General features: G+C 37.3%; 2 protein-coding genes and 1 non-coding gene across 3 annotated transcripts; 1 reads left to right on the forward strand and 2 right to left on the reverse strand.

The window, feature by feature from the left end:
- Window positions 1-691: 691 nt before the first annotated feature.
- Window positions 692-3280, reverse strand: LOC147491304 (F-box protein CPR1-like). Its single transcript, XM_086569168.1, has one exon. The coding sequence runs from the start codon at window positions 3194-3196 to the stop codon at window positions 2108-2110; it is 1089 nt and encodes a 362-aa protein (XP_086425294.1). The 5' UTR covers window positions 3197-3280; the 3' UTR covers window positions 692-2107.
- Window positions 3281-13704: 10424 nt separating this feature from the next.
- LOC147491305 (glucan endo-1,3-beta-glucosidase 3-like) lies at window positions 13705-17226 on the forward strand. Its single transcript, XM_086566173.1, has 4 exons — window positions 13705-13896; window positions 13973-15004; window positions 15108-15143; window positions 16384-17226. Exons 1-3 carry the CDS (start codon window positions 13821-13823, stop codon window positions 15137-15139), a joined length of 1140 nt encoding a protein of 379 aa, XP_086422299.1. The 5' UTR covers window positions 13705-13820; the 3' UTR covers window positions 15140-15143; window positions 16384-17226.
- TRNAM-CAU (transfer RNA methionine (anticodon CAU)) lies at window positions 16697-16768 on the reverse strand. The gene has a single exon. It is a non-coding gene; the product is annotated as a tRNA-Met (tRNA).
- Window positions 17227-22101: the final 4875 nt, after the last annotated feature.

The following is a 22101-nucleotide window of genomic DNA, read 5'->3' on the forward strand; positions in this document are numbered from 1 at the left end:
CTTAGGCAGGAGGCTGTTTGAATTCCCTGAACTTTTCAGTTCCAATATCGATGGCAGCAATGCACTTGACGTCAGGGGATGCACGGTTGAAGTGATGTAAGTGATATATTTCCCAGTGTAAAGCTCCTTTCCGAAACAATGGTGTGGTTGTATCATGTGAGAACAATTTTGTATGTGTTCGTAGTTGCATCAAAACCAAATCCAGGTGTGGTCCTAAATAGTTAGCCTGTATAACAAAAAGTGGCCTTGGGAAGCTCCAATATCTCTTTCGTGATAGGATAACAAATATAAAAAAATTCTTGGTCAGGTAACGAACACAGACACATCAAGCCATTAGAAGAACCTACTACTTTAATATTCATAGGGGTTAGGTCAAGTTTGATATCGATAGCCTTGAGTGAGGTATGAATATTTTCGTGATCTACTAAGTAAAGCTTCCTTCCCTCACCGCCAAGGATAAGAAAACTAGGATCAACTCCGTCTATCTGAGAACAATGCCAATTAACCAAATAAGGATCATTAACAAAACTGTTTCACTCTGTACAGACAAACCTGCATCGAGAAAGAGCTTGGATAGGGAATCTGGAGAAGATATTAAACATGATTTCTCGGGAAATGTAAGGCGCGCGCTGCTTTCTTATTGTCATCTTCCTGCTGCTGAATGTCCTTGAGGATGGTTGCCCTGCTGAAACCAAAACCAGATGAATTACTAACCCCAAACCCAATTCCTACAACAGTTTAAAAGTTTCCTAATCGTCGAAGGTTTCCCAAACAAAAATAGGAGGTCCCACTACTGGCCCAAACTGCCAGTTCTCCAGGCCCAAGGAGACAAACAATGTCACTGCACCTTCAAAATATCACCATTTTCATACAGTTTTCCGTTTTTACATTTTAAATTCTTGATCTTTTTATTATAATTTGACTGAAAGGGGAAAAAAAACGAACAGGATGCCACTACTAGGTGTTGCGAAAGTTGGCCTGAAGTCCCAAACACTATGTTATCTGGATCAGTACCACCTAAGCATTCCTTGCATTCATGTTCCATACATTCACGGTGCGTGCACACATGTCCAAAGGACAGTCTATAACTCTATACACTATGCGAGGTAACATTTCCAAATAGGAAAAAATAGGTGCTTGTGGAAATTTGGAAAATAATAGATATTTGGGAAATGTATAGGACGTATTCATGTCATGTGGAGTCATAGGTGGCAAAAGGGTCGTATGCAGAGTAGCGAAGAGGAGACATGATGCAGCGGATCAGGTCCGCAGTAACCTAACTGCCGAGAAGTGTCATATAGAGATTGGGACAGGTGGGGAGATAGGGAGCGCGAGATGGGGGAGAGATGAACGAACCTGATGAAAAGAGAAGTTAGAAAAAATAGACAATATATAAAGAATAGAGAGTGAAAAAGAAAAGAGAGACCCTAATACGAGTGAGTTCATAAGTTGTAATATTTGAGTATAAATTTTGGCGTCGTCTGTGGGGAGAGCAAAATAAAATGGCCACCGTAACAAAAAAGGGAGTAGGAAGACCAAGGAAAGAAGTTGTTCGAGAGGTACTAGAAGAGGTTGTGAGCAAAGAAAGGGAGATGGGCGGAGAGGAAGAGATATCTGATTTGGCGGCAGACGCTACTAGACTTATGCAAGAGGAAATAGTTAGGTTGAGGAACGAGAATATCGAGTTGAGAAAGGAAAGGGAGACCGCACAAGAGGACATGGAGCGTGGGGATTATCGAGGCAGTGAGGTGGAAGAGGAAAATAAAGAGTACCAGCCCCGGGGAGTAGATCAGTAGAGGGCATCACGTTGGAGGTAGTACAGGCAATGATTGAGAGAGATAGAGAAGTGAATCGTGCGGCTGAAAAAGTGAACCAAAGTGCCGCTCAAAAGGAAGTTGCTAACCTCAATAAAAATCCGCTGGCAGATTCGATATGGAATTCGGAGGTGCCTAAGAGATTCAGTCAACCAAGATTTGAAAAGTATGAGACCCAACTGATCATTTGCATCACTTTAGGCAACAGATGCCGTTATGGCAGGAAAGTAAGTATGATGGGCTGCGCTGCATGATGTTCCCTGCCAGCCTTAAAGGGGAGCCTCGGATTGGTATTACCGCTTGTCTTCGCGGAGCATCAGTAGATTTGAAAAGCTAGAGTGCGCCTTTGTGGACCATTTCATGATTTCATTCACCAGAAAAGGAGGGTTGTAGATATCGCGGCTGTGTTCAACATCAAGCAGAGGTAAACAGAAAAGGAAGGTTCCCTGCAATGGCCCAAGAGTGTCTTTCCTAATAACATAATCTTTAGTCCACGACACCCCATAATCTTTCATAACCCACACGTCAATACGATTACTTTTTTCATCAGTCATACAAAGAAACTCTCCTAGCAAGCTCAAAGGCCCACTTTGGCCAGGAGGCTTTTTGAATGCCCTTAACTTTTCACTTCCAATATCAAAGGCAGCAATAGAACTGACTAGTGAGGACGGTGGTTTGTTACCTTCTTCGTAAGTTTCGAAGTTCTCGCGGTGAGTGACTTCCCAGTGTAAAGCTCCATTCATAAACAGTAGAGGAGGATTTAACATAAAACAACTAGGAATGCTCTCTATCCTTCTCCATCTTCCTGAGCCAAGACTATATACCTCAACTCTAGTACGAACAAATTCATCCGCACGAAAAGTCATCCATGTGTTAACAATCTTATAATTTCCCATAGTTTTATCAAAAACAAACCCGGACGCAAATGAACCAGATATTACATCAACAACATCGGCTTTCGGAATCTCCAATACCTCTGTTTGGCTAATGGGATTACAGATATAAAAATTTCCATAACTGGGAAATGAACAAATGCACAGTAATCCATTAGAAGACCCAACCAGTTTAATTCTATCAGGGAGTGAGTTCACTTTGGTTTCAACAGCCTTGAATGAAGAAGTATGACTTTGATGATCAACTATATAAAGATTGCTGCTCCTATCGAGAAGAATAAGGTAACTAGGATCATGTTGGTTAATTCTGGAATGATGCAAATTAATGAAATGTGGATTTGTAACAAAACTTCTCCAGTATGCATACCAGGGTTTACATACTAACTTACATTGAGAGAGAGCTTGAATTGGGAGTCTAGAGAATATTTCCAACATTATTTCTCTGTAGAGTTGAATCACATGCCTTTCCATTCTTCCTGATCCTTCCATTGCTCGATAAAGTAGAGTGGCTAATTCCTTCGAGGTATGCTATGGTCACGGAGTACCATGGCTGTTCTTTGCTTTGTGTTTAAAGTGTTCATGGAGACATGGACCAAATATCAATGTTAGGCCTTGTAGTTAAACAGACTAAACTTGTGGGCCTAACTTTGCTGGATCTGCATTATAGTGTCTCTCACAGTTTTGATAAAATGAGAGAGAGATTGATTTGAGAGAATATTTACTTGATTAATTTCTAGGTCTCATACAATAGTTTATATAGAAATTACAAGTTCCGAAGATTGATATCAATCTTTACTATACATGTAAACAGAAAAATATAAACAAATAACAAAGATCTGTACAGTTTTATAAACAGACGGTGTGAGTCTGCTTATTGGAACTCGGGCACGGGCGTGCTCGAGTTATACGATGTCAGAGCGCGTGCGCGCTCTTACTTCTAATACTTCCCCTCAAGTTGGATGGTGAATGTCAAGAATTCCCAACTTGTGAATTAATCTCATAAAGGTGTCATTGTCGAGAGGTTTAGTGAAGGCGTCAGCCACTTGATCTGAGGATGGAACGAATGTAGGAGATAATAACTTGGCATGTATCTTGTCGCATAAGAAATGACAGTCCAATTTGATGTGCTTCGTTCGTTCATGAAAAATTGGATTTTGAGAGAAATGGAGGGCGGCCTGATTGTTGCAGAACATGTTCATCGGAGAAGGGTGAGAGATGCCTAAGTCATGCAGAAGATACTTTAACCATTGAAGTTCACACACAAGGGTAGCCATGGAACGATATTCGGCTTCAGCAGAAGAACGGGATACAGTGCTCTGTTTCTTTGTTTTCCGAATATAGGACTAGAACCAAGAAAAGTGCAATAATAACCACTAGTAGATATCTGGACGTGTAATTGTGAGATATAATTAAAAAACGCCCAATCAAGCGATGATAGACAATAGGATCTTGAAGTAATGTACCATCATTAGTATGGAGGTTGATGTTTTGTTCCATAGGGAACTCAGAAATATGACCACCAGTGGTACCACAATCAGACATAATGTCCAAAAGACATTTGCACTGTATAAGAAATAATCCTTCTTTGGAACGAGCCACCTCAATACCCAAGAAATATTTAAGATGTCCCAAGTCCTTGATATAGAACTTTGCCTCTAAAAATTGCTTCAAGTTCTGAATGAGAGATGGATTGTTGCCTGTGATTAGAATGCCATCCACATAAACAAGGACAAATGTAGAATTAGAACCACGAATATTAGTGAATAGAGAATAATCAGACTTCGACTGAGTGAAGCCGTCAGTGTGATAAGAGTGGTAGATAGTTTGGCAAACCATTGTCGAGAAGCCTGCTTGAGTCCATATAAAGACTTATTGAGGCGACATATCCTGTGCTCCCCCTGTTTGGCGAAGCCAGGAGGTAAGATCATATAGATAGTTTCATCCAAATCACCTTGGAGAAAGGTATTGTGGACATCCAGCTGATGAAGGGACCAATGTCTGATAGCAACAATGGAGAGAAGTAATCGAATAGTGACTAATTTAGCAACGGGTGCAAAAGTGTCATGATAATCTTGGCCTTCAATCTGATTGTAACCCTTGGCAACAAGACGAGCTTTGTAACATTCAATAGAACCATCTAAATGATATTTAATCTTGAAAACCCATTTACAACCAATATGCTTATGATGAGAGGATAATGGAACAATAGTCCATGTGTTATTCTGTTCCAAAACTGCAATTTCATCAGCCATAGCAGCTCTCCATTCTGGAATTTTGACAGCTTGAGAAAAAGATGTAGGAACAACTGAAGATGACACTTTAGACAAAAAAACTTTATGACAAGTAGAAAAATTAGTGTCAGAAATATAGAAAGCCATATGATATGGAGTGGAAAACTGTGTTACCTTAGAGTCCAATTGGATGAGGTTGGCCAAACAAGGGACTGTAGGTACTTTGGTGAGAGTAGGGCAGTGATAATCTTTGATGAGAAGTGGAGGGAGGTTTCGCACTCTAGTAGATCGAGGTGAGGTAGGAGGGTTGAGTTGTGGTGGCTGAGGGAGTTCCAAAATTGCAGGTGATGGAGTAACAGATGGAAGATTGTCAGGAGGGAAGGCGCGTGTGCGCTCGGTTTGTACTGGATCAGAGAGCGTGCGCGCTCTGACTACTAGAGTTACAGGAGGGAGGGCGCAGGCACGCTCGATTTGCGTTGGATCAGAGGGCGTGCACGCTCTTACTACTGGAGCTACAGGAGATGATTGAATGTCAAAAGTTTCATTGTCTGGGATGGGTAAGGGATAAACAGGCAGATGTGATGGTGGGGAAGATAAATGTTGATAGGAGAATGCATGCTCATGGAAAATCACGTCATGGGATGTATAATATTTTTGGAAGATAGATCATAAATGCGTTATCCTTTCTGAGTATAAGGATAACTAATAAAGATGCCAAGTTTGCCTCGGTGATCAAACTTATTTTTAATGGAAGTGTTATGAGCAAAACATAAACAACCAAAAACACTAAGATGGGCAATAGAGGGAGGTGTTGTAAACAAAAGCTCATGAAGTGATTTGCCATTTAACAAGGGGATAGGAATTTTGTTAATGAGATAGCATGTGGTGAGAATGCATTCACCCCAGAAAGATAACGGGAGATGAGCTTGAAAACGTAATGCTCGTGCAATGTTGAGTAAGTGATAATGTTTTCTTTCAACAACAGCGTTTTGTTGGGGAGTATCAACGCAACTACATTGGTGGATAACCCCATATTTGGAAAAAAATTGTTGCATATATGTTATGAGATATAAATTCGGATCCATTGTCGAATCGAAGGACTTAGATTTTATGAAAATGGTCATCAATGTTGTCATGGTCAGATATGAGCGAATCTATTATAGAATGAAATTGAGTATGAATCATGGCAAAAAAAGATTGTAAATGCATAGAAGTTTCAGATTTGACAATCATAAGATAAATCCATGTAGCACGACTAAAGTAATCAATAATAGTTAAGAAAAAACGAGCATTGGAATAGGATGGTAAATGAAAAGGACCCCAAATATCACAATGAATTATTTGAAAATGTCTAATAGTTTTTATTGAACTATGAGAAAAAGATAAATGTGTTTGCTTAGCTTGCGGACATACATGGCAAGTAGCATTATTGGAACTAGGAATAAAAGGAAATTGTTTAGCTAAAATCTGCAAAGGAGTGAAAGAGAGATGTCTTAAGCGATAATGCCATAAATTATTGGTGGTGGAGTTGCGGGAAGAGCAAACGAAAGCTAGTTGAAGATGGTAGAGTCCCCCATTAAGTCGTCCCAATCCAATCATCTTCTTCGATAACTGGTCCTGAAAAAGGCAAGAATCATTAGTGAACGTGACAGAGATAGGGTGAGACTTGACTAGTTCACTAATGGAAAGTAAGTTAAAATGAAATATGGGAACAAACAGAACGTTGTCAAGACGTAATAAAGGAAAGAGGATAACACTACCAACATGAGTGATTAAATGGTCGGTTCCATCCGGAAGTTTAAGAGTAGAATATGTTAAACAAATATGATAATGAGAAAACAGATGTAACGATGAACATACATGATTGGTAGCACCAGAGTCGATGATCCATATGGATTTAGAAAAACACGATAGAGAAATACCTGTCAGGTTTGCTTGTGAAGTGGTGCTACCTAAATCGAGTAAACTGAGAAGTTGGTTGTAATGTTCTGTGGAGAAAACAGGAGAATTGGAGTCCGTAGCAACTGAATTGGCTTGAGCAGGCTTGGGAGGGATAACCGTGCAATTTGTAACATGTGCCAATATGATGTCCAACTTCGGTTCAGATGATTGCGAGAATGGACGAGAAGCGTCGCGCGCCTCGGGTTGCCCTCAGTATCTGAGGGCTACGGCCCGCTCTACATCATTGCGATCGAACCCGGTGTTATCTCGCGGAGGTTTAGATGAGCCTGATTTCAAAGAAGAAGCCCAATTGGTCTTTTAAAAGTGGTATTTAGGGTAGTAGCGTCTGGAGCAGAAGGAAGAGAGAGTGCATGAATCTTTTATTATTTCTCTTCATGTCGGATTAAAAAATAAATCTTGGACATATGAGGAAAATTATCCATTTAGAGAATTTGACTGCGAATGGATTGAAAACGAGCATCTAGGCCTTGCATGAATTTCATAAAATGACCGTCTTCAATCTCTTTGGCAAAGATAGATGCATGACCACAAGTACAAGCAGGCATAGTAGACAAAGAACTTAATTCATCCCATAAAATTTTAAGCAAAGTGAAGTAAATAGATACAAAACGATTGTCTTGTTTGAGAAGAGTGACGGAATCCTTCAGTTGAAAAACCTTGAGTGCATTAGTTTGTGAAAAACGGTCACCTAGATCTTTTCAGATTTCGGATGCAAAGTTGACATAGAGGATGCTTCCACGGATATCTGGAGTAATAGAATTGAGAATCTATGAAGCAACGAGGACATTACATCGTGACCACTTGGATTTTTCTTTAGGAGTAGTGGGAGGTGTGACAGAGCCATCGACAAAACCAAACTTATTCTTTGCTCGAAAGGCTCTAAAGGTAGACCGTAACCAAGTTAGATAATTCACCGGATAACAGAGGAGATACGAGAATAGCCCGAGACTATCTGAGTGGTGTACAAAGAAAGGATCATCGGAACCTGGAGGAGAGTCATTATTGGTGTTTGAGGCATCGACCATTGAGAATTGAGAGGAGATGGAAGCTTAGAGTGGTTAGGGTTAAGATTTGGATCGAAATTAGGCTGATACTATGATAAATGAGAGAGAGAGAGATTGATTTGAGAGAATATTTACTTGATTTATTTATAGGTCTCATACAATGGTTTATATAGAGATTATAAGTTCCTAAGATTGATATCAATCCTTACTATACACGTGAACAAGAAAATAAAAACAAATAACAAAGATATGTACAGTTTTAGAAACAGACGGTGCGTATAACACCCCGTGTTTTTATTCTTTTTTTTCTAAGAATAATAATAATAATAAAGATAATAATAATAAAGATAATATAATGGAAATAGATAAAACAGAGATAGGATATCCAGCAGTTACGGATAAAAGCCCGTAAGTAAATAGATAAGTGTTGTCCTTGTTTTTCGGTGAGTTTTTATCACGTAGAGTTTTTGAGGGAAAAACACAGCGAGAGTTTTAGAAAAAAAAAAAAAAGTTTTACTGAAAATGTTTTGAACGAGGAAGATAGTCTTTTCGCACGACAGTCGACGTCGATCTTTCGGGGTATCGCTTTCGGGAAGCTGTTCAGTTTTAAAAACTGTGAGTAGATACTTTACGCACTTCTTTTATAAAAAAATAAATTTTCGTTATTTGTTGGATACTGGAAAAATGGCCTGCTCATCTGGTTTTGATCTGATTCGATTTTTCTCTGCCTTTATTCTATCTTTCTCTCCTCTTGTTTAACTATTGAATTTGGTCATATGTTAGCATAGGGATTTGGTTAATAACTGAAACTCTGGATTGAATCTGCCGAAACTCGGAACAGGTCGTTAATGGCGGCTTAAGTTAAACCATAAATCGTTCTGATTATTTTTGTGATTTGGACTACTGTGGTTGTGATTGGAACTGTTAGGGTTATAATTGGTGATAGATGGGTTGTTGGTGCCGCGAGATGGGGCTGTTGAATCTCCGGAGGAGCTTCAATGGCGACCAAACCAAACCAAACCGTCCTGCGTTTTTTTTATTGTTTGGATTAGTGTTTTTGTTGGGAGATTGTTGTTGGGTTGAGGTGGATGTGTTGGTGGTGGATTGGGTGCTGGAGAGGGGACGATTGGAGCTTTACAGAGTGTTAATGGCGTAGGTCGCGACTTTTTACAGTATAATGAAATAATAAATTTTTGGTATAGGTACATGGGGTTTTTCTCCATTTTAGGTGGAGGAGGTGGAAGTTTTGTGAGGAAGGAGATGAACAGTGAAATTCAAATTTGGGCTTGGGCCAAATCGTGGGTTGGGCTTATGTTTTAAATTTTTGATTTTATTTTTAGATTTAAGTTTAGACTATGGGCTTTAGGCTTTGGGCTTTTGGGGTTAGATAAGTTTAGACTGGTTGACTGCTGTTGACCCTTGGCAGGTCGACTTTGACTTTGGCAAGGGTTGACTTTGACCAGAGTTGACTTTTGACTAAGATTGACTTTGACCAGTTAACCCAATTTGATCTTTTAACTCAGATTATGATTCGGTCTATTAGGATAGGTCTAGGGCTATTAGCATGCTTGGGTTTAGGCTAAGACCTTTATATATACGTGTGTATGTGTATTAACTACTATGTGAGTTTTTCATCTTTTATGATATACAACGTTATGACACTTAGACATCGGTATATTAATAACGCGTAACCAAAAATACATGAATCAAGATACTCTTTCATTCTCTGAATTAATGATATATACAATAAAGTTCAATAATGCGTAAACAATTTACCGCCCTCTGTTAGAACTCTCCACGCCTAAAGTTTTGGAATTGAGTTTTATGACTGTTGATGTCATATGTTAGGTGGGCATTTATTGAATGTGTCATAAATGGCCTATTAGCGTTATATATGGGTATTCATTGAATGTGCCATGAATGACCCGAGTATTCATTGAATGTGCCATGAATGACCAGATTGTTTGGACTGCCCTAGAGAGGAACTAAGGTATACGCCTTGCGGGTTAGTTATATTCTTTGATTATGTGAGTGTTTGGGTTACTTTTGAATACATAATATAATATCTACATATGTTATATAGAAACAGGAGGGTATGACTTAATAACATTTTGTGCAGAGGTGGACGGTCCTACCCTTATTGGATATCGGTAAGTTTTAATTCAATGGTTTAGATATTAAAACGAAGTTATTAGAATGAGTTAATATAATATAAGTTTTGCTTGGGAAGAAACTATCTTTGGTTGAAATGACGGACCACGTGTTTTGAGAATGATTTGGGAAAATATAAAGTGATTGTTTGGATAATTAAAGTATAATAATGGTTATATGTGGTTAGTCTACTCATACCAACCCAAATTCCATTTTTTTGACCCATGTTTGCTTTGTTTTTAGCGTGGGTGTGTTCTTGGGAACATTTGGGAAGCTGATTGGAACCGCTTTTTATGATTTGGATTCTTGCCTAGAGCAGTCAAAGGAGGTTATTTTATTGGTCCGATCTTTTTGGAAGTATGTAATAACGTAGTTTTCTTTTCATATGACATGAAAATACGATGTTGAAGACACATTATTTTTTAGAGTGGTTTGATGTTTTATTGGGGACGGAATATAGACTTTTTTATAAAGTAATAAAGAGAATTTTTGGAGATTATTTTTTGTTGTTAAGATTCTTTATGATGTGGGTTTTAGGTTTTGACATGTGTTGTATCCACCCCGGCCATAGCTTCGAGTTTTTAGACAATTGAATCGAAAGTGATGTTTGATATATTTATATTTCAAATATTCCATGCTGACGAGAACTTTTGGTTGCGTAGCGCGTGCTCAAGTTATACGATGTCGGATCTTGGCGTTAGCTCTTTCTTCTAATCTAGAAATTGGGCTCTAGACACTTTCTTTAGTGTGCTTTTTGTCTAGAGAAAGACCAATATTATCTTTTGATTCTACTCCAATTTTAACAACGCCACTTTTGGGTGTATTTGTTTTAAAATTTCTTATTTCTCTTTTTACCCTTTTATTTGTAGCGCCAATTTCTTCCACAAATAAATAATTGAGGCTATAGGTGTGTGTGTCAATCGAGGCCACTCATCAGGCAAGGGTGCGTGTGTATTGCCCCAAGATGTACTACAATCAAATAATACAATTGTCTTATAAAAAAAAATCATTTGTCCTTTTACAATTTCACAATTTGAATTACATCAAGCTTAAACATGCTATTCAAAATTATCAGAGATGCATTTTAAATTGTTAAAGCTGTATTGAAATTAGTTGTAATCAACATACATTTTTTCCGTTTTTGAAGTTGATGTTTTCCACATTGTTTTGGTATCTCCAGAAATTCATCTCACTTTTAATTGGAATTTTGTAGATTTCGGATGAATTTTAGTTATTTTGATTAACCCAATACTCTTTTGGTAACTAATTTAGTTCGTAGTTTTTTTTTTTTTTTTTTGGTAGTTGGCTTCTTTAGTTGAAACTAATAAAAGAGGTCAAAATTGTAAAAGTCAGTCTGAAATTTAAGACAGATGTCAAATTTCAGTTTTTATAGAAAGAAAAACAAATTTTTTTTTTGCTATTTCCTCGAACTTAAAAAATTTGTTTTGTGTACCTATACCCAATTTCGTGTACTTCTAATAGTTTCACTCATAGACTCTATGAGTCACAAACAGACATACAGCTCTTCTTACTTTATGAGAAAGATTTCATTATCATTTTTGGTAAGCCAATTAGAGTTAGAGATTTGATTGAGCAAAATGTAAATATAGCTGATTTGGTTATGATGATTTCCAAGATAATATAAAGGAAAAGTATTAACAAATATCTCTTAAAACATAAAAAATGAAATTAATTAATAGCAAAATATCGCCTTTTGAATAGAACATAAAAGATTTACCTTACACATAATTCCGGGTATAGATTCATGAGATCACGACGTACTGTATGTATGTATATTTAATAGAAAGGAATAAAGGAATATGTTGCATTTCCATCAGTTACATTGGTTGTTATCTCTCCTTTTCTTTCTACTCTTCAAGATCATGACAAAGGCAGTTGCTCTTCATTCTTTATGTGCAATTCTTTTACTTGGTTTCTTTACAAAAGGTGACCCCTCAAAATTTTAAAAGCCTCGTGGCAATTTTCATTGAAGTTATTTTGGTACTTCAAACTTGATACTTTTGCGCTCTAGTGTGTAACGAACATTCATATTTTTCTCTTGATTGATTTTTATATTTCAGGGTTATGCCAACCGTGTTTCTCCAAGGATCTCACAGTTTCACAAGCTCCAACGGGATATCAACTTCAGGGAAAGACCGAGTACAAGGTGACGATTAAGAACAATTGTATATGTCGCGCAGAATTGATACTTAGTTGCCCCGGATTCAGCACTGTTGAACCAGTAGACCCTTTCGTTATGACAAAGAATGGCGATGAATGTGCGCTCACACAGGGCGTCTATGGAGATCACACAATTGAATTCAATTATGCATGGGATACATCCTTCAGTTTTACTCCTAAAGAACCAATCCAATTTTCTTGCTCTTAAGATGCAGTTTAGTTTTTGAAGATAGGTCTCTACATGTTTTAGTTTGTACCTACATTGAGGTATAATAATGTCAAATTGTCAACCTCGACATATTGAAGCTTAATGAAATTTTTTATATATTTTGCAAGTATATATGTTCTCCCTCGATCTCTTTGCTTTCTTTCTTAGAAATAATAAGTATGAACTCTAAAGTATCTATTCTCTTGATGATTACAAGTTCAGACCAACCAAAAAAAACACTTCATAGAAATTCATCGTGCAAAAACATTAAAAGAGACATTACAAAGACTTTGCAATCTTTTATCAAATGCGACATTTAAGTTCAATAGTGTCACGTGGCATTTTCTTTAATTGCATTAGTCTGAAAAGTTAACTTAATTTGTAGCCCAAACTTCCAAACTTGCACTGGACATGTCGAAAATCTTGCATTACATTTCTATTAAGCTGGGTTAGCCTATAGAACGAGGGATTTCGATCCATTTGCACGATGGAATTATCTATAAGCAAACAAACACTCAACAAAAATTACTAAGAGAATCCTTGTTTGAACAGAGATACATTTTTTTTTATGAGAGAACAGAGATACATTGGCATTAAATATTTGGGTTATTTAAATGCACGAGATCACCTTTTTGAGTATGCTTTTTGTTGTTAATTTTAACAAAATAAACTAAAATTTTTACCTTAAATTTAAAAGTTTACAATTGTTAGGATCTTCAAAGTTCAAACTACTCTTATACGGAAGCTATCCTTTTTATAATTTCACTAGTAAGAAAAAGAGGCCGGCCACAGTTGTGGACTTGTGGCCACTCATGGAATCAAGTGGTAGAATTTTAATTGAGAGTTTATTAGGATTAGTGAACCAGGAAACGAAATCTCAAGACATGATTAGCTAGACCAAAGTTGTTTACGACATAGTACTTGGCAAAGGCCTTGTCTTTTTATGGGTTGCTCATGAGCATGCAGCATACAAGGTCTCAGAAAGACCAAAGTCCGTAACTGCTACGCTCAAAGGTGAAGTTTCAAAGCATTTCTGATGAGAAATAAGAGCATGATTGATAAATATTCTGATTCCCTGTAAAACTATACAAATAATCAGAATCAGCGTATCAGAAATTCAGACGATAGAACAGCAACAGCAATAGCAACAGCAACAGCAACAGCAACAGCAACAGGTCTTCGAAGTCTTCAAGTCCAACTATGGTCCTCAAAGTTCAAACTTGCTAACCAAGCTAGACATCTCTCCTTCCAACACCTGTCCCAGTACCACAAAAGAGTAGCTAGAAAAAGTCTCTCTCTCTGACATTTTCATACCACCAAAATATATAATCTCCAGGCCAGGCCAGTTCTCTTTACTCCATCTCTTCACCAGAAAAATGTCCACAGATAGACTAAACACCTATGTTGTTCTTTGTTGCCTAGGATTATTACTTTGCTTCTTCTTATGTGCTGGTAAGTAAACCAATCAAACAATATATTTGACTCTTCTTGTGTTTTTTTACTCTAATCTTATATGTTTCTGTTACAGATATTTGTCAAGAATCAACTACTTTCATAGACCTTTATGATCCAACATCCATGCCTCAGAACTCTATAGCAGTTTCTATGAGTGCTGAAGAACTTGGGGAAATCTCTTCAAGTGTTGTGAAGGCTGACTGGTGGGTCAGAACCCATGTTCTATCTCACTACCCTGTTACTAAAATCACCACCATTGTTGTTGGAAATGGTGTTCTGTGCAAGAAAGAGCATGATGATAAGTGGGGTCTGGTTCTTCCATCTGTTAAGAACATTTATCGCTCGCTTATGAGATGGGGTTTAGAGAAAGAAATCAAAGTTTCAGCCGTTATTTCTCAAGAATGTTTAGAACCACATTGTGAAAGGTTTAGAGATGATGCTGGTGAGAAAGTTATCAAACCTTTGTTAACCTTTCTGAAGAGCACCAACTCATCTTACTGTTTAAATCCTTCACCTGATTTCTCTACCATCAGCCTAGTGTTTTCTCATAAAGAGTCCATTAGAAAGCTAGGGGTTATGAGCTTAGGTGTCATGAATGTGATAAGTTGTAGTCCAAAAGATGAAAAACCCATTAAAAGGAAACTCTTAAGCATGACTTTACCATCAGTTCACTCTTCCCTTGGGTATCTTTTTTCACCACCATTAACAAAATCTCCACGATCTCCATCAACCAAAACAGCCCCTTCTCCTTCGGTTTCGCACTCTGGATCCCCACCTGAATATCCACCATATGTACTCCCAAAATCCCCACCACCACCTACATGCCCTCCTTGTAGTCCGCCAGCATCGCCTCCACCAAAGAAGGGGTTGTGGTGTGTTGCGAAGACAAGTGTTCCTGTTGATATATTGCAGAGAGCAGTGGATTATGCTTGTGGTGCAGGTGGGGCTGATTGTGATGAAATTGGACCAAATGGGACTTGCTTTTATCCTGACTCTGTCGTTGCTCATGCCTCGTATGCTTTCAATAGTTATTGGCAGAAGTATAAGAACAATAATGGTACTTGTGACTTTAAAGGCATTGCTATGATTATCGATGCTGATCCAAGTAATGTTTCAACTTTTATTTGTTTTCCCCAAACATTTGTGTAGGCAATTTCGAGTTATTTAGATGGGACTTTGATTTTTATAATTTGACTTTTTTTGTCCAGGTTTCTTGCGCTGCCAATTCCCAGCTAGCTAGAGAGGTATATTACTACATAATCTTGAGGCTTGAGTCGTGCTGTTTTGTGACTATTTGTGTGTTTGAAATTTCTAGTTTTTTGCTCTTTGATGTTGGGGATTAAACAAAACCAAGCCTATGCTCTGTAAAGTTCTAAATGTAAGTTATAAAATCTTTGGAAAATTGGGGGTCGAGGTTTAAACTTTAAAGAATCAAGATGAAAGAAAAGTGAGATGCTCTGTAAGTTAACATGCTTTTTCCCTGAATACATTATAGTTGTTTGGATAGAGACATCGAAAATTTGTGGAGAAGAACACATTTTCCTTTTGTCCAATGTCAGCTAGCTCATTTTATAGTTGAAGGATATCCACAACCGTATAAATGTGAGGACGCAGATGGTTACTGACTTACGGTGTAACATCTGAGCTTCGCACTTCTACAAATACGTTTCTGTGATTAGTTAATCTAAAATAGGTAGAGTTATTAAGCAATTTGCAGTAGCTCAAAACTCAAAAGTACCATAATAAGTGTTATATATAATAGATGGAGGTTCAACAGATTACCTTTAAATATTAATAAGTAACTATTGATGCATCTGAGCCTATAATAATCGAGTTTAACAACCACAATCACAAATGATTTATGCATTATGTGATAAGCATCCTTTGTGTAGCATTGAGACTAGTTTGAAGCATTTCCCCCCCCCCCCATTTCTGTGCCTAAAAGGATAGGAAAATATGAAATGGTTGTTATTTCATATTTGAGTGAGGGTTTGTTGTTCCATTGCTACTTCAGTTTTAAATCTTTGTCAGCCATTTTTGGAGTACTTTTGCTGATTCTGGATTTCAGGCTATGCTGCGTATAGCTTTGATTACTTCTGTAGGAAAGTTTTCGTTTTCAATTAGCATCCATAACTCTCATAGGAACTTTTTCTAGTGACACCTTCCCTTAGAAATAGAAGTTTCTTTTACTCTACCGTGACACAGGAATTTTTCCTGCCTCATTGCACGAAACTTTTATGACCTCCATTTTTTCTTCATCTCAAAGCATAGGATGCTTCTTTCTCACTTTATCCTTAGCTTAGTTATATTTGAAAGCTCTAATTACTAAAGATTGTTCATTTCTTTTGTTTATTTTGTCTATGACTTAATTATTTAAATATTAGACGTAATTTCGATATAAGGCTAATAGCTGAAATATTTTTGTTCTTTTCTTTCTGGCTTCATGAGTCATGATACTAAACAACATAACCTGATTGATTGCAGGTTTCATAGCATATTGTCAGCAAGGGGGGTACATAGCTGTAAATATTCATGTACTCTAAGGCTTGCTGAACTGGTAGTTTTTAGGTTTATTGCTGAAATGGTAGTTTTTAGGTTTGTCTATGAACAGTGGCACTATATTACTGATTAATGGTGGATTCCTTGTTAACAAATTGACTAGAGGAGCTTTGTTATTACTTATTAACATTCTGTTGGTTTGTGTAACTCAAATATGTTTGGCGTATTAAGTTACTTGCTTCCGAAAACTAGGAATTTGGAGGACTGAAAACAAAAAACTTGGGCTGGAAGCTACTCTTATCAGAGCCAGGTTTCGATCCTGGGACCTGTGGGTTATGGGCCCACCACGCTTCCGCTGCGCCACTCTGATTTGTTGATAGTGTTAAAGAGTTTTTTTATTTAAACAGAACATGCCCGCATACATGAAAACGTTAACTAAAGAGTTACTATACATGAAAACTCTCGTCTCTTTCTGACCTTCCAGTTAACGTTTTCCCTGAGTTGGTGTGTATTTTAAGATTGAAGTTTCTATCATCGTTTAGTATAGTTTATGGGTGCTGGAAGGTTTCTTTTGCCACTCTGAAGGTTTGCGCTAGGCAACATGCCATTGGGACAAACCTGCATGAGCACCCTTCCCCCCAGCGGAAGAAAGACTCTAACTTTGTAGCTCTTGGAAATTAATATGAACGTTGGGTTACAAATCAACTCCCAGTTCCAGATGATATGGCTGTGTAAATTGAGATTGAACTTTGAATGCTGAGTCTAAAGTCAAAACTCCTATTGTTTAGTCTTCTAGAATGCTTCCTTATGCGAATCAAAAGTCCTCTTCATCTTTTTCCTTATGCAGTTAGCAGGATCATTAGTTGTTCTGACCAGCAAATTACTTTTACAATTCGCAAAAATGCCATGCACCGACCGTTTCAATGTCAAAAGTACGCAAAAGAAGAGCCGACTACATCGGCAAAATCTGAGCTCCAAGACAAACAAACAAAAAAGTTTTCTTTTCAATTGACGCGCATATATCTTTCTACTTTGTGATCGACAACTCAAATTTCCCAAGATCATATATCAGAAAATCAATGTGAAGCGCCCCCACCCCCAACTCCTATAAAAGCCAGTAAATGCCGGTCGGAAGCTATATGCCATACATCAAAAAAAAAATTGGTACATGTCCCCAGAAGATATTTCTGTACTCTGGTTCTCCCAAAGTCCCAAGTCCCAACTCCATTCCATAGAAGTTAACCTAGATTCTACCACTTTGACTACCTAAACAAATTCAAAAGGCAATATAATTTACTCGGCGAGGGGCTCATCCTTCACCCATCCTAGATCCTAGCCCACTTAATGGGTAAAACCATAGGACGTCTGCATATCAGAACAGGCGATGAAGCTTGTGCAAGTTTTATGGATCACAAGTGCGCTAAAAGAGTATATAAAATTCGTTTACTGAACAGAACTACTCTTAAAAATTGTTAATGAAGACATTGCACAACTGAGGTCACCAACAAATAAAGAGAGAACTATTGCTAAATTGTTAATGAACACAATGTCGTTTTGTGCTCCAAAAAGAAAACAAAGCCTACAAAGTAAAGTATGGGTGCTGTATTGGGCGCCACTCATATTAGATCGGGCAGCCTCCAGCCCAAGCCCAAACAACAAAGCCCAAGCAACAAAGCCCAATACACCCCCCCCCACCAAATCGAAACCGGGAAAACCTACTCTTACCGGTCATCTCTTTTGCCCAAACCCTTCGAAACCCTAACTAAAAAACCCCAAATTCGAATTTCAATTCGAGTGCCCGACCACAAATCTACAACGATTCGAGTTTCTCACCGTTAAAAAACCCCAAATTGAAAGTTGAAAACTAGTTTCGAGTTTCTCACCATTCGAGTTTCTCAATTCGTTTGAGTTTCTCAATTCGAGCTTTAGCAAAATTGCAAGTTGGAAGAGCGGTGAAAGCTTGAAATTTGCGAGTTCTTCAATTGAAATTCAGGTTGGTTCTTCTTAATTTGCGAGTTTCTCTTATTATGTAATCATATATATGTGATATGATCATGGTTTGTTGCTTTGAAATGTTATATATGGATTATTAATATGACTCTATGACTCTGTCCAAGAAGAGGTAATACATATGCAAGTGTACTTGTGTTTGAACTGAGTGTTTGATTTGGTTCAGTTATCATTTTGATTTACTTGTGTTTGAACTGAGTGTTAAACTAGTGTTGTTTAAACGTCTTGAATTCGAGTATGTGGGCGTCTTCTTACTTTCGTAGCTACAATTAAGAGTAACAGTTCGCTGCTGCATTAGTTAGACTACCTAAGTACCAACATCGTTCTTGGCTGTGTGCATTTAGAGTTTTAGACCAACAAATTCTTGAATTCATGCACTTGCTGCGTTGGGATATTCTATCCCCAATGGAATGCTTATCAGTGTAATTAGGCTAACTAAGTTATTTTTGGTAGCGTATGGTAATCAGAGCATTTAGTCCTGGAGTAAGAACAAATACTTGGTGTGACATAAGTCACATGACACCTTAGTTTGGGTATGTTCTTGGCTAAATTTGGCTTAGAAACTTTGGTCGCCAATGTACTTTCAAAAATCCTTGCTCTGTTTCGTGGTATTGACTTTTGTCTTTGGACGGTCAGTCTCTGTTGTAAGAGTAGGGCAAAATGAGCAATGGCAAGCAACCAGGTTGAGTTCCATCTTCGATGGGGAAGACCTCGGTGTACCTTTACTCATGGTCGCTGGCTGTACAGATCAAGGGGCATAGAAAGCTCTTTGAAGCTTTAGCTGGATGTGTATTGATCTTTCTTTCTTATGGGAACCCCCTTTGTTCACCTCAACGGTAGACTTTTGTTCAGCCCTTAACCAATTGACTTCGGGCGGTGGCGCTGCAACAGCCTACTTTCTTCGCTATTAGTTGAGTTCCGGGTCATAAGCCAATACTAATATTCCTTCTTGCTGGATCTTTGCATGGAACAGGTCCACTGCACTTGAATGTATACACTGATACACTTCATGTGGAAATAAATTTAGATGTGGAAATAAATATACTAATTATATTAGAATCAACTAAAACTGTACATATATGTGTGACCTTAACTGATTTTGTTCTAGACGCATGTTGGCTTCAATTTCTCTTTGTTCATTAATGCTATTGAAACTAGAGGATGCATTAGGTGACGTAGAAAAATTGCAGAAAAAGCTAATTAGATAAGGCTGCAATCCAAATATCCATTACTTTGTTCATACGTACGTACACCTCATGCATTCTGATATTATCTTGGCTCGTGTAAATTTTGCAAACGATCATCGATCGGATATGCTCATTGTGAAATTCTTATACCAAGTCAATTAATGTTGACAAATTCTTTTAAAAAATGACTAAAGGACATGCATATACACTTATACAGTATGAACTATGAAGTTTTTGTAAGCTCAAAAGAAAGTTTATTTGCTGTCTCTTGGGAACTGGCCTATACACTCTTTAAGTACTGGCCTATTAAACCAGCGACCTATCTCTTGGGAAAAGACTTAGAATAAATTTTATCAGAATGTGTTAAATGTTGTGCGGAGGCCCTTGGTTGAATTTAGCCTACTTCTTACTTATTTCTAATGAATTGACATTATGGATTAAGTAAATCATAAGATATTTGAATTGTATAAAGACATACGGAAATTGGTATTTTTTTTACCTTTTCACGTACGCCTCGACAAAGTATTTAAGTTTGACATGAAAACTTATAGTATAACTAGAGCTGATTAGTAATTTGTACTGAGTATTCGAAAACTGATTTCTTTTTCAGGAAAATTCATTGTTGCATTTGTTCCTGCTTGTGGTGAGCAGAAGGAATATTACAGAGTTATTTTCCCCTCCTAGTGCTTATTTCTCTTTGTATGGTTTGACAGTACAAACATCGTTTCTTGGTGGTAAGGCCTTTTTTTTTGTCCCTAGTTCTCTTTAGATAGCTCCCCAAATTGAAAACAAACAATGTTGCTTAGCTGTTTCATTTTGAGTTCATTTCTCTCTCATATTTAAGTTCTTTAGTCTTTTGTTTTAAGAAGGCAAGAAATCTTCTCCATTTCCTCTGTGGATCCCTCATAGTAATAAATTTCCCTTTGGATATTTAGATTTAAAACTTTCATATGAAGAGTAGTACAAAGTAAAATGTTTTAGATAAGTCAATGTGTGAGAAGAGAATTGATTCTCGAGTGATTCTTATAAAACATGCCTTTGTGTCTTCATGGTAGATTTCTCTCGATAGGAGGACAAGGACATAATTAAGTCCAAAACCACAAATACAATGACTCACTATTTTTAAGTATCCGTTAAAGACTTTGTGGGTATGTATATAGCAGCTCAAAGGGGACACTTAGGATTGCGAACATGCTTCTAAAATGAAACAAGATATACTGGGATAACTTTGAATGGATTTCATCTTAATAAGTGTTATATTTTCATCTTAATTTTAAAATATTAGTCCTTCTGTCCCTCTTGTTAGGCAAGTGAAAACAACAAGACCGGTGAAAGTTTAACATTGCCAATGGTTTCTTTCAGCCCTTTCCCACGGTCCAACTCCTTACCTAGCTCTGATATTATTAAACACAAAATAAGTCCATAGATTAAAAAACACATCTCCTAGTCCTTGGCTTCAATTTATTAACTAGAATAAAATCTTAAATTCTTTGTTGACACAAGTTCCATTAGAAATTCAGTTAGGAAGAATTTGGTCTCAAAGTGAACCCTGTAGATGTTAATGGCTTGAAGACACAAAAAGTCTTGTGTTTCGAGCTATCAAGAAAATCTCTCTTTCAAGTTTGGAGGACTGAAAATCAACTCATATTTTGTTGATTTATTGTTAAGTTCTTGAAAGTTTATTGTTAAGTTCTAGTATTTTGTTTTACGTACATTACATTTACTCACCTTTTCATCTTGCTTATGTTCTTGAGTCTTGACTAATGAGTAATGACCTTGATCACATGCAGCTTTTACGAAGTACTTGTTTAAGGTCCGGATCTGGAAACAAAACTGAAGCGGTAAAGCATTATAGGTGAGAAGCTCTTTCTTTGGTTATCAAACTTACTAAATGTATGTTATCAAGGTGGTTTCCCCTATGCTTGACGAGGGACAGAGTCAAGTTCATTTTGTTGTATAGAGAGTCCAGTTATTTTGTTGTAATACTTGATGTACATAAATGGCAGTTCATCTGTAAAACAGATCTTGTATATATATACATTTTCACCTGTCGTGTAAAAGTTAGGTTATATGTACATATGGTTGTTGGAAGGATGTCATTATTGATTTCGAGGTTATATGAGGTTTAAGTATACTGAAATGTTGACTAAACAAAGGAAACTCGCCCAAAATTCGATAGAATTTGGATAGTGTAACTCATTCTATTTCTTCATATATACTTGGAGTTATCATAGCAAGCTTATAAGTATATTAGTTTTCATTTGGGATGATCTCTTTTTTCTAGTGGTTTTCTTTATACATTGTTTATTTAAATATGGTTTACTAATATTTGTTTTATTTTTCTTTGTAGCGATGGGTCCTCGATCAAAGAATGTGAAGAATATAGCGAAAACTACATTCAAGGGTGTTAAGAAATTGTTTGGTGGCGGTTCCTCTAGCGGTGACGCAGTTGGAAGAAAAAGACATAGAGGCAGACGGGGCTTAGCGGCATCGGTAGCGTAGGGGA

The sequence above is a fragment of the Coptis chinensis genome, chromosome 6 (genome assembly GCF_015680905.1).
Source record: "Coptis chinensis isolate HL-2020 chromosome 6, ASM1568090v1, whole genome shotgun sequence".
NCBI lineage: Eukaryota > Viridiplantae > Streptophyta > Magnoliopsida > Ranunculales > Ranunculaceae > Coptis > Coptis chinensis.

Excerpts from the sequence above, each read along its gene's own strand:
- LOC147491304 (XM_086569168.1), bottom strand. The coding sequence starts at position 3,196 with ATGGAAGGATCAGGAAGAATGGAAAGGCATGTGATTCAACTCTACAGA.
- LOC147491305 (XM_086566173.1), top strand. The coding sequence starts at position 13,821 with ATGTCCACAGATAGACTAAACACCTATGTTGTTCTTTGTTGCCTAGGA. Across the intron at positions 13,897-13,972 it reads TTGCTTCTTCTTATGTGCTG|ATATTTGTCAAGAATCAACT; the intron begins GTAAGTAAACCA and ends TTTCTGTTACAG. Across the intron at positions 15,005-15,107 it reads GATTATCGATGCTGATCCAA|GTTTCTTGCGCTGCCAATTC; the intron begins GTAATGTTTCAA and ends TTTTTTGTCCAG.